The following is a 13287-nucleotide window of genomic DNA, read 5'->3' on the forward strand; positions in this document are numbered from 1 at the left end:
GAAACTGCAACTACCTATACAAAATGTTATGGTTCAGAGGTTTTGACGTGGAAGACAGATCCGATCCTGATAATACGATATTTACTCTCGCCGTAAGATCATCGGTTAGCAAACGTGTTGCGAGCGAGCTTAGATTCCCATGAAAGGATGGAGGTCAATTGAGTCTTAATCATGGTTTAATTCCAGTGTCAACATATTATTGCAGAACTAGCTTTTGCTTGCTGCATTGGGAATTTCCAAAATTAAAATTTAAGTGACCGGCCTATGATTAATGCAAAAGTTCATATTTCAGAAATAGCTTTCGCCCGGTTTTAAGTAACCTATGTCCTTGGTATTCCATACTTTATGTAGGTATGCAAAATTTAATGGAGATCTGTTCAGTAGTTTTGACGTGAAAAGGACAAAGAAACACTTTTATAATATTAGTATGTTTATGTCCAATTCATGCCTAACTTGTATGAGTTTCTTGTACCTTGAGTTCACGGAATTCGAATGATGACAACTTTGTTTTTAATTAACGGACCGATTTTGATGATTCTTCCCGTTCAGTGTTCCGTTATACATTGTTGTGAGTCACTAAGTTCAATTTATTTCCGCACCAAGCAACCTATATTAACTATCATTTATGTGCGTGTGGTCTGAGGGCCACTTCCGCAGAATTCTATGAATAAGCGTTCAAAGTTAGTGAAAATGCCAAACAATTGTGAAGGTTGGATAAGCAAGTTATGCGCTTAAAAGTAGGGGGCTCTCCGCCCATTTCTCTCTCACATTTATATATCTATTATAGTTTTCATAAAATTTCACAATTTACTATCACAGGATTTCAAATAGTAACCAATACAAAAAATTCTGCGGTAGTGCGCCAGACCACACTCACATCTATCAGCTCTTTGTGCTTCTGAAGACTTCTAGTACACACCTAGGGAAACATCTATGATTTATTTTGTGTTGTTTAGTTAGTTTAACGAAGGATAGGTTCAGACTTACATAGGCGGTCCTGGGCTGCTTTTCGACGAGAAAGATGAAATTTATAAATAAAACGATAAAATCAAATTGGAATAATAATATATCACATTCCTCGAATTTACTGTACAACTAATTAGACTACAGACAAGCACTTACAAATATATTATAAGAATAATATGTATATTTAAATAAATTCATGTAACGCCGCACTACTATGCGTTGGAGTCCCACTCGATGAGGTAGGCCGGAGGTGCGCCGGGCACGTGCCGACGTGCCAGCACGCTGAAGGTTTGTCCGGCGCGGAAGTACGACTGCACGCTAGACTTCAACGCCGATAGCTGCTGCGCGGCGGCTTCTGTAACACTATTGTTTATCTTGTGGGGACTCAATTGCAAACTCTTCACGCTGTTGTTGTTGCTCGAATTATTATTGTTTGTGTTGCGACGCGCATTTTCGTAATAGTTTTTCTCCTGTCGTTGTCTCAGTCTTCTACCGTGAAACTTTACGTTATTGTTGCGAGCGCTCGGAGGAGGGAGTTCTCCATTAGTAGCTTGGGGCGGAACAGGTTTCTTTTCTTCAGGTAGGGGACATGACTTGTTTAACTGTAAGATAAAATAATTTACATCATTAATTTCATAACAGCAATGAATTGACATTCTGTAGTATAATCTTAATAGGAAATGTTCAGGTATAATAAGCTTTAACTGATATACTGGCCAAACGACAATCTCAGACAATATATACAATTTGTAACAAAAACACAGGCTGATCCTTAAAGATGATGATATCACATGTACACCAGAGTCTCAAGTTCAAATTATAAGAAACACTCTTCTTAAAAATGTATCAATTATTTTACAATAGAAAGTGACGACGTCGTCTAAGCGCTGATCGAGCTACAAAGATAATTGACATGAAATTGTTGCCATAAATTACAGTGTAAAATTTAGATTGATTAACTATTATTTCACCAGTAAAATTTTTACACAAGTATCTTAACATGACATTCGCGGAAAAGATATGGTATTTTTGACATATTGTATATTATTAATATAAATTAAAATGTGAATACTCACCTGCATCTGCAAGTATTTTCTCGGTCGCCTAAATTTTCTACGTTTTACTTCGCCATTTGGACCTACAACAATATCCTTTTCACAAAGTTTTCTTTTCAATGGTCTAATCATAGGGCCCATCATGGGATTAAATTGAGAAGGTAATGAAAACCTCGAGTAATATTTGTTTAATTTTTTGTTATTCACATTTCCCAAGAGAGATATTTTTGAAGTGTGTTGCATTAGAAATGGGTTATTTTTCCCTTGAAAGTCTTTTAATGGTGGTATAATGACATCTAGTGTGCCTCGGCTCGATGTCTCATCCCCAGAGGACTCCATGTCATGGTAAAAGTTGCTGCTATAAGGTATTATTTTATCCATGTGTTGTAGTGACATTATCTTGGAATGTTCAATAATATTTTTAGTTGATAGCTTAGATATTTCTAAATTCATTGTAGCTATTCGGGTTGAATGCGTGTTAATGTTGATGTTGCTAGTATTATCACTTCCATTTATATCTTTTGGTATTTTATCTAACTTTACAGAGCATGGAACTAGCGACGTTTCGAGCGATGGCACTTGAGGGTCTTCACATAGTGGTATAGCTTCATTAACTTCACTTTCATTTACTTGTGTTTTATCTAAATTATCATCTTTGGCATCAGACTTTTTAGCGGTGGACGTGGATACTGAGGGCGAGTTCTGTTCCTCGTTCTCAGTGGGCTTGACAGACTCGTAGGAACTAGTTGAATCATTCTCGGAGTTAGAATTGGAATTAAGGTTTTCATGGAACCGTTTTCCCATCATTAAATTCAACCAGTGGCCATCGATGGGTACAATCATTTGTTGATTGTGACGTTTATAGGAACTTTTATCATTGTTACTACTAGATGGTTGTGAACTGAAACATCAATTGTACATTATTTCAGAGTTTTGCTATAAAGTAGTTGTGCACTGTGGTACTGATAAAGATAATTACCTATCATCAATAGGCGAGTGAGATTGCGGCGACGATGCCCGTGACAGAAAGCGCAGTCTGGGGGCGTAGGTTCTTACTAATTCGTCAGTCAATGGATCTCCTTTCTTCATCTACAACAAATATTAGGATATCAGAAAAATATTGATTGTGTTCATTATAAATTGATAAATGGTCAAAGAATAAAAGGGCAATGAGGAAAATTTCTTGGTGTAGCAATACAAATGGGACCAAAAACCGAACGTTCTTTTATACAGACGACAAGTATGTAACTATGTAGTCTAGCATACTAATACAGGGTGCCTGGTAAATCGCGTTTCATATTTAAAGGATATAAAGTAAATCATATCCAATCCATAGTAATTTATGAACATGCTTAACATAAAATAAAAATAAATGTAAAAAACCAGCATGACGTACCGGTAGGTAAAATTTTAACTCACTGTTTTTACTAATTATTTGGAATGATAATCAGATATCCAGTCCCCCTTTCAATAAGCAACGTTCAAAGTGGTTGACGGAAACAAAACAAATGTTTCAAATGTGAGTGGTACCTGTTGCAAGGCGGCTAGTTGCAGCGGCGGCGGAGGCGGCCGTCGCAGGCGCAGCCCCCAGATGGTGGCGCGCTTCTTCATCTCGCGGCCGCACTTGAAGCGCTTGCGTGAGGACGTCAACGCCGTCAGGATGCGCTCGCGGCGCTCGTTAACGGGTGTCCGCCACATCTAAACGCGATCACATTATCAGAACTATCTATAATTTAACTTTTAAAATATCTTTCCCACGGATGTCGTAAATGGCAACTAAGGGATAGGCTTATAAACATGGGTTTCTTTTTTAGGCGGTGGGCTAGCAACTTACCACTATTTGAATCTCAAATGTGTCATTAAGCTTATCAGCTGATCGTAGTCTTCTTTTTTTCATTTCTCTATATTTCAAAATCAATCCGATTGATTTACTGTAATGGACAAAATTTATTTTATCATCTTATATCTTATAACTTTTAATCATAAGGATTAATATGCTTGTGTGGTAATAATTCTCAAAATGCACCTGTTAATTTACATAATTTTTAAATATATGTAAACCTACTTAATATTTGTTACCTTACAGTTACTTAATTATAGAAGTTATATATATTGTGTTACGAACTTTTTTGTAAATCTACTAAAATCCTATAATTTAGTAGTACATTGTATGCATATAAACATCAACTGTGTGGCCAGCATGGTAAATGTTTCGGTAACGCTTTCTCTCGGATTACTTTATACATGTTGATTAATTTGTATAATTTGTTGAAAATATGTATGCCTATAGCATACTCGGATTATGTAGCTTCCTAATGACAAAAGATTTTTGAAATCTGTTCAACATCTTCAGATATTACCCACCTCAAACATAATCTCAAACAAAGAGGTAACTCTATATAAGATTAGTTGTCAACTTGACACTAAAGTTTATCCTGTGCACACTTGTTTTTTGGTTTTGCACACATTATATACATAAGCCACGTCTATATACCATACGGGGTAGGCGGGATCTTGTACTTCTCATTTTTATAAGGATTATTAGTTAGATTCAGATATTACCAGATATTTGAAAAATTTTACGTAGCGATACAAATTCATGTTGCAAAGTTCATGCGTGCTAAAACAGACAGAAAAAGTATAAACATTACATATTTATATCTTGTCACAAAATTATACCTTTTCGGGTAACTGTAACGCGTGCCAGTTGTCCATTATGTACGGCATTATCACATTGTCTAGGTCGAAATAATTGGGTGCATTGTACGCGGTGAGGTTGTACAGCGCCAGGTGGGCCAAGTCCCGCCAGCAAAGCTCGAGCCGCCTCAAGTATTCCTTCCCTCCGTTGCAATCCGCGCACGCAAATATGTACAACCTAAAAACATTTTTTATTTATAGAGACTGCACAACAGAAAATTTTTATTATATATGTCCTATATTCACGAACTCTATGGGGATGGAAAAATGCTTCTTTAACACTTTCTTTAAACTAAGTAATATATAGGTCTCCAATTGAACCATAACATCTCTTTACTATAGATGTCGTAAAAGGCGACATCTGAAAATTCTTAACAAAGAATATTCGGAGATCGCACCTCATTTCTTGAGTATGCCAATCTATACTAATAATTATAAAGCCTAAGAGTTTGTGTGTTTGAACGCGCTAATCTCAGAAAGTACTGGTTCAGATTGAAAATTTTTTTTTTGTGTTTAGTAGACCATTTATCGAGGAAGGCTTTAGGCTATTTATCATCACGCTGCAACTATTGGGAGCGAAGATATAATGGAATATGTAAAAAAAAACGGGGAAAATTCATCCTTGAGGGCTTCAATAATGCCCAAAATAAGTATATTTGCCTGGCACCAATACAAAAAAGAATAGGACCACTCCATCTCTTCCCCATGGATGTCGTAAAAGGCGACTAAGGGATAGGCTTACAAACCTGGGATTCTTTTTTAGGCAATGGGCTAGCAACCTGTCACTATTTGAATCTCAATTCTACCATTAGGCCAAATAACTGAACATGGCCATTCAGTCTTTTCAAGACTGTTGGCTCTGTCTACCCCGCAAGGAATATAGACGTGACCATATGTATGTATAAGTATTCCACGCGGACGAAGTAGCGGGCACAGCTAGTTTATAGCTAAGATTGTTTAGTCTACAAACAGTTTTAACTTTATTTGAATTCAGAGCTTGCTGTAATTGCAAGAGTACTTACTTATCACCAGCATATAATGGATACTGTAAACTGGACACGCATCTTTGGTGGAACCATCGGGAGCAGCGACAACATAGTAGCATCTGTTGGAAATAAAACGAAAGATATAAGAAAATGGCAGGCTTATAAGATTGGGATTCATATGGATGTCATAAGAAAATTCTGTCATGATAATAATAATATAATCAATAAAAAGTTACTGTTCATTATGTGATTTAATGTTGTGTATTAAACTAAATTTTAATATTGCAATGAGAAGGTGAAATGTAATTTGGTTAAAACTTGTAAGTCCATAAAGATGACAGATAAGAATTGTAGAACAGTGTCACTATTTTCACCATCTAAGAGCTTGATGAATACAAATTAGAATTGCGATTTCTTTACCTGTGCAAGCCAATCACTTTTCTCTCCGCAATAACAGTGAGCCTCATCTTGATCTTTCCCTGCTTCTGAAGCCGCCGACGATGTTGTGGATGCGGTCTGTAAATTGAAATGGTTGTAGTCACGTATTTGAGAAAACGCAGAGAAGGTACTTATTTGAAACTGCATAGAAATCCATATTAATGCCAAGTAATTATTTTCTCTCTCTCGTCTTTGTCTTCCCATGTAAGTAACCATCTCAAACTTTAGTTTTATGGTACCTATTTAAATACCAACATATGGGAGGTTCAAGTAGCTATGACTTTCTTTTAAGCCTGGAATTGTGTTTAACCCACATCACAAGGAGGCGTTAACTCCTGCTGCTGCCGCCTCTGTGGGCCGCCCTTGAATCTGAACACGTCTGAGCGTAGGTCTGACCGCTTGGAGGCGCGGTTCTCGGCAGCCGCTACCCGGTACCGTTGGTCCACACATCTCTTGCAATGCCATGACGCTCCTGAAAAACATTCTATTGAAAATCCATTTTCCATTAAAACATTAATTAAGTTTTATAAAAATACTGAAACTCAGTGATTTCTTAGCCTAGTTTAAATGTTATATCATTTTATAATTTTTCAAGTATATATTGCAAAGTTGAAATTGGGGAACTCACCATTGATCCAACACTCTACCGGCGGCGAGTGGCATTTGGCGTGGTACCCCCGGCCGCACATGTCGCAGGCGATGATGGCGTTAGTGGCGGGGCTGGCGGCCGGGCCCTCGCGGCGCTTGCAGACCACGCACATGATGCGCCCGTCGTCGGCCGGCGGAGCGCTAAGCAGCTTGAGCGTAGCCACGGGCGCCCACGAATGAGTTCCATCCCCAAACTTAACGAGGCACTGGGCCACACCCGCACCGACGTCGCATGAATCGTTGTCATTACTGGTACTTAGCTCGACAATTGTTCCTATCAAATAAAGTTGTTTTGATTATCTGATTTAACATACATCCATATACATAACGCCTCTTTCCCGGAGGGGTAGGCAGAAACTTAATCTTTTCACTCTTCACAATTCCTGCATACTTTTTGCTTCATCTGAATTCCTGACTAGTATTCTTGATCTGACCTTTCCCTAGGACATCCCTGATTTCCAATATTTCTATTCACACTCTCCTTGTTTTTTTTTTACTCAACCTACTTTTAATTATCTTCTCACAAGATGTAAACCATCTAAGCATTATCTTTTCTATTCCTGTCAATATTTTTTCTTTCAGTTGACACGTACCTTATTACACTATTTCTTATCCTGTCATTGTTATGTAAATTCATGACTTCAAGTAATGAGAAACTTACCTAAATAATATCTGCCATCTTTATTAGGTACAAGGACATCATCCCCACAGTGGAAAGGGTTTGCATTATTTTTCTCCGTGTTGGTTGTAGAGTCTGGCATGGCATTCTGTGTTTCTTCTTCTTTTTTGTCATTCTTTTTACTAGCGCATGGTGGTAACGTTTTGTGAAGGTCGCTCAGGATTACATCTATTAGAGCTTGTGTTGAGACCTCTTAAAAAAAGAAAAATAAAGGGTTTATTTTAAGCACAACAAGCCTTACAATATAATATTGAAAGTGGTTTTAATTGCCATGAAAACTACTGGATTAATTTGTAGAAAGTTCTTATACATTCAAATATAATGTTAGTTAGTCTTTTTTATAAATACTAAGGTATGGACATATATACATATCAGTGAGTAAAAAAATTAAAAAGATTATATTGTGGCAGTCAATAAAGGTTAAATGTTAAACAATAAATGAAAAAGCTTCTAATTTTGCACTATATCATGCTAGTATTGGACATTAAACTTTTAATTAAAAATTGATTGTCATACTATTAATTTAATCAGTATCAGAGATGCAAAAACAGATCTAGATATGACTTTAATTTTTTCAAATTGGTAAGCCTGTTGGGCTCCACTGTATAGTACCTAATGGCCAGATTCAGGCACTCTTCATTTTGTTAAATATAGAATTACTTGTGTGTATGTTTTAACTTACTTATTTGTATAAAGATGATATTATAAATTTAAAGTTAATATGAGAAAGGTCTTGTACAATTTATTAATCATATGTTGTTTTACTTACTTGACAATAAAATTCCAGGTAAGAAGGCAAAAATAGCAAGAAAAAGGGAATGTTTATAATGCATTAAAGATTACATACATAGGTGTAATATTGTATCAATAGGTACATATAATAGGTATATTATATTCTGTTCTAAAAGTTGACCATAAGCTTACTGAAGTGGCAGTTAGCAGGGCAAAGCATGTAAAATGAGACAGCCAAAAGTTTCTAACATGGTGATCAGATAGATTTGCAACATAGTATAATCACCAATTTGTCAGTAAATATTCATATTGAAATTTGTTGAATTCTCACATTTTTGGCAAGTCTAAAATAATTTTGAAACAAGTTACCATTCTAGGATTACATTAGTACAAACCACTATTGTTTTAGTATTCAGGCCGCCGGAGGTACAATCTAACTTGAAAGGCTTTTCCACAGACATAAAAACAGAAGTGGAATAAACACCAAACATAATAAACCCCACAGATTCATAAACATCCCTATACAATCTGTGGGCATTTCTTTAGATGACAGATCAACAATCCATTCAGCCATAGTTTTTAGCACATTTTTGACCTTTTCTGAACCATACTTGGAACCTATGTAATGCACATTTTGAATTCTTACCTTTACATTTTTAGATAAAAAATCTAAACCATAGTCTGCCTTTATTATTTTTTAAATTAACACCACTATTTAGTTACCTATCTATAGGTCATACAAATGAAATATATTAAATTGCCTTTTGTTATCATTGATGTATTACCTTCTTGGCTATCAAGACTCCTTTTCTACATGCAATGTCATTTAGTACATTGGAATCTATGCAAGTTCAGTGTCATGGTGTAAGGATTTGTAAACTCCCATAACAATGGATTATTTAAGGAAATTGTGACTTATCAAATTGGCTTCTACAGGGATCATGGTTAGTAATATGCTATTTGTGGTAAAATCGTTTGATATAGAAGGGTAAATGTTTTTGTTCTCTAAAAGTCAAATGACTACCGAAAACTATGTCGTACGTAAGTATAGTAATCAATTGTTTTTGATAGCGAATAAAGCATACACGTTGAACAGAGCACAAGTGATCTTTCTGCAAAAATTGGAGATGCAATGCAAGCATCAGTAAAAAAGATACAATGCTATAGTATTAAGAGACTTACCAGCGTTGATGTCCATTTCAAAAACGATAACTCAACTCAGGAACGATAAATAACCGCATAATTATTAACTTAAATTTCATTTTAGAACAGCAAACTCAAAAGCATTGGCGCTATTGCGGCCATTATAGAAGTCAAACGTTTCACTGTTTTCCCGCGGTAACTAATTTATTATAAAAATATAGTGTAAATTTTAATAAAAATATATGTGTTTGTTACCGCACTGCATATAAGATGAAACAAACTTCATTAAATTAACTAATTAATTATAAAACCACATTTTTGTCCAAATAAATCAAAATTAACTAAACTGCCAGATTTCGATACTGACTCGTGTGTATTCCAGGCCAATACAGGGATTTGTAAAAACAGTTTGTTGTCTGCTTGATCTTTGTTTTATGTATGCTATTGGAACGGAGCGGCAATCTATTAAAATAATTCTTACAAGAAATACTTGTTCTGGAACGTTACAAATGTTGCCATTCTAACAAAATCAAAAGTTACCTAAAATAAACAAAAATCGAAATCACAATAGTGATTTCCTCACTTCTCTCTATCTATCTGAGATAAACTGGAAAGAAAGAAAACATGGCCTTTGGTATGAATGTTTGAAAATCTTGGTCACTGATATAACCTTTAAGTAACCTGACACTATTTGGATCTGAACTCATTAAGGCAAACAGCTGAATGTGGCCTATCAGTCTTTTCAAGCCTGTTGGCTCTGTCTACCCCGCATTGAATATAGACGTGATTGTATGCGTCCTTTTAAAAAGTACGTACGCATGTCCCCGGCTTAAGCATTTACATACATACATACATAAACTCACGCCTCTTTCCCGGAGGGGTAGGCAGAGACTACCTCTTTCCACTTGCCACGATCCCTGCATACTTCCTTTGCTTCATCCACATTCATAACTCTCTTCATGCAAGCTCGGCGGTTTCGGGCACTTTTGACTAGGAATGTGAAAAAAAAATCGATTATGGAAAAAATTGATTAAAAATCGATTTTTTAAAAGTAAAAATCGATTTTTATACTTGATTTTTTTTTAATTAATAATCGATTAAAAATCGATTTTTATAATCATACAATAAATGCACTCCGACATTACGTTTTTGTCTTCTGGCTTGGAGCCCGGAACGCGAACTGCCAAAGAATACTATCATAGCTCCATAATATTACATTAACGCCATCTGTGCATTCTTTATTTGCTCTTGAAACAGTTTAGATGATTAATTTAATCAAACATTCTCTAGATGGAATTAGTCGATGAATAGTATTTTACCGACATTCGGTTGATATTTTATTCATTATTCGTTGCTGAAACTTCATTTTTCAAACTTGATTGTTAAAAACTTTAATTTGTGTTGATTATATAAGAACTTGCTGTTTCTGTTGTTTATTTTTAATAAATAAATCTATTGATATAATGTATATGGCGTTTATTTTGACATAAATTGAAAAATTAGGAAAAAATCTATCAATATAATAAAATCGATTATTTTCTTAAGAAAAATCGATTATTTGTTAATCGATTTTTCATACTTAAAAAATAAATCGATTATAAAAAAATCGATTTTTTATCAGCAATGTCACATCCCTACTTTTGACCTGACCCTTCACATGACATGCCCGTAAAATTTAAAAAATCAAAAAGCTGTCACTCTATTTTCATTGTCACATGACAGCATTTTTTTTGGAGAGCCAATTAGTGTTTCTATTCTAAAACAATAAGTATTTGTTTGTTTTCGTGTTTTTTTATTCCGAAGTATGATATTTTAACGAATTTACAATATTTAAGCCGCACTTAATATAATCAATGCATATTTAATTACACAATTGTATAATATTCAGTTAAAAGTGGTCCTCGGTTCAATCATTGAAAATTTATACTAAAAATTTTGTAGCAGGTAAAACACTACCTACAGATTGTATTACAGTTTAATATAACCAATGTAATGGGCAATTCGGGATTGAAACAGCATTATGAGACTGCTTCTAAAACGGGTGTTTTACAGTTGGCAGATCATAAACTAAAAGAAGTACCTATAGAAGTACTAGGTTTATCTGACATACTGAGAAATTTGGATCTATCTAAAAACAAAATATCTGTTTTGCCTGAAGATATAAGTAAGTTTAAGCATTTAAAGCAATTGAATCTTGAGACAAATAAACTAGAGATGTTACCGAACTCTATAACTAATCTGAAGAAATTGGAATTACTGAATGTATCAAATAACTTGCTTTGTTCCCTGCCTCAGGGATTCGTGAATTTGAGCAATATTAAACAAGTATACTTAAATAATAATAGATTTAAAGAATTTCCTCTTCAATTGTTAAAACTACATAATTTGGAAGTGGTGGAACTTTCTAATAACAAGATTACTGAGATACCCAGTGGCATGTTTGAGCTATTTGCTATGGAATTAAATTTAAGTCAAAATGAGATATCATCACTTGGTGATGACTTACATCAAGCACCTAGACTAAAAATCCTGAGATTGGAAGAGAATTGTTTGGGTTTAGATGCAATCCAGCCGAGTTTATTGAGAGATTCCAAGATACATACTATCAACTTAGACGGTAACCTGTTTGAAGCAAAGCAGCTGGCTTCATTGGAGGGCTACAATGAGTACACGGAGAGATACACAGCAATGAAAAAGAAAATGTTTTGATGTCGGTTGTACTGCACAATTTATTGTTACAGCTTAGCACTAAATATATTTAGCAAATGTTATCTGTTTATAATTAATTTTCCACAAAATATCTTTGAAAATTTATGTAAATATGTGACGTAGTTTTTATTTTTAAATGTTTAATTTATTTTATCTGAGATATAGATGAGACATGAATGGTAATTTTTTAGCTTGTAGATTTTATTAGTATCTTCATCAGGATTCAGCATCTGTAAAATAATTATAATAAATGTAATTATAAATAATAACAAAAAAAATCATTAAATATGTTTTAAATTTTATTGCCTGTAATAAACATATGTTATATAACTTTAACTTTTGTTCATCATGACAACACCTTAAATTGCAAAGAATAATTTGTTTGATACATTTATAAAGAATATTTTTTATTGCCACTTAAGTAAGTAATTTTATTAAAAAGATGAGGACGCCAAAATTGCAAATACAATTTTTTACTTTTAATGCAAACAATCATTTCGAATGGGTGATTTTGGTCATAAATTTACATTAAAGTATTTGGAATACATAGTTATTAATACAAATAATTTTATATTGATTAAGTCTATATAGAATCATCTAGCTATCCAAGTTACAGTGCTGAAACATCTGAAGTCATTTGTTATGCTTTAAATAAACATTGATAACATATAGGAACCTAACCTAGGAAAGTAATTTATTTTATAGTCTTTAATATAACAAATTCGCAACATATTCCTAAAAATATAAAGTTTTATGTACATACCCAAGAATTCTATTATTTCCTACGATATGGCATTGATTTGTTGAGATTTTGTATTAAATTTTGTTAATTACTAGCTATTCCCGGCGCCTTCGTTTGTTGTAAGTTCACTGACAATCCTTCATCCCCTTTTTTTACCTCTATCTCCCCTTTTATCGCAATACAGAAGCCTGTTTCTTCGCAGGGACAACTTTATCTCTGTACTAAATTTCATCAAAATCGGTTCAGTGGTTCCGGCGTGAAAGTGTATCAGATTTACTTTCGCATTTATATATTAAAAAGGGATAGTGTAATAGGGATTATTACCATGTTCCAGAGGCAAAGTAAACGCTAGGCGTTTACCTTCTGAACAAAAAAAACGTGAAACCGAATGCAGCGGAGAACGTTTAAGTAATTTCGATATTTTATATAACTATTTTATTTTAATCTGGCCTTCATTGTACATAAGGAACTAATGGATTCCTTAGATTATCA

General features: G+C 34.4%; 2 protein-coding genes across 2 annotated transcripts; one reads left to right on the forward strand and one right to left on the reverse strand.

The window, feature by feature from the left end:
• Positions 1-1048: 1048 nt before the first annotated feature.
• On the reverse strand, positions 1049-9780 carry LOC106138726 (metal-response element-binding transcription factor 2). The gene is made up of 11 exons (XM_013339985.2): positions 9384-9780; positions 7452-7661; positions 6771-7064; positions 6457-6614; positions 6125-6220; positions 5741-5823; positions 4701-4896; positions 3552-3719; positions 3001-3110; positions 2043-2922; positions 1049-1568 (listed from the first exon to the last, which is right to left on the reverse strand). Exons 1-11 carry the CDS (start codon positions 9397-9399, stop codon positions 1179-1181), a joined length of 2601 nt encoding a protein of 866 aa, XP_013195439.2. The 5' UTR covers positions 9400-9780; the 3' UTR covers positions 1049-1178.
• Positions 9781-11063: 1283 nt separating this feature from the next.
• Positions 11064-12857, forward strand: LOC106138665 (leucine-rich repeat-containing protein 57). The gene has a single exon (XM_013339879.2). The coding sequence runs from the start codon at positions 11337-11339 to the stop codon at positions 12051-12053; it is 717 nt and encodes a 238-aa protein (XP_013195333.1). The 5' UTR covers positions 11064-11336; the 3' UTR covers positions 12054-12857.
• Positions 12858-13287: the final 430 nt, after the last annotated feature.

This window comes from Amyelois transitella, chromosome 4, assembly GCF_032362555.1.
Source record: "Amyelois transitella isolate CPQ chromosome 4, ilAmyTran1.1, whole genome shotgun sequence".
Classification (NCBI taxonomy): domain Eukaryota; kingdom Metazoa; phylum Arthropoda; class Insecta; order Lepidoptera; family Pyralidae; genus Amyelois; species Amyelois transitella.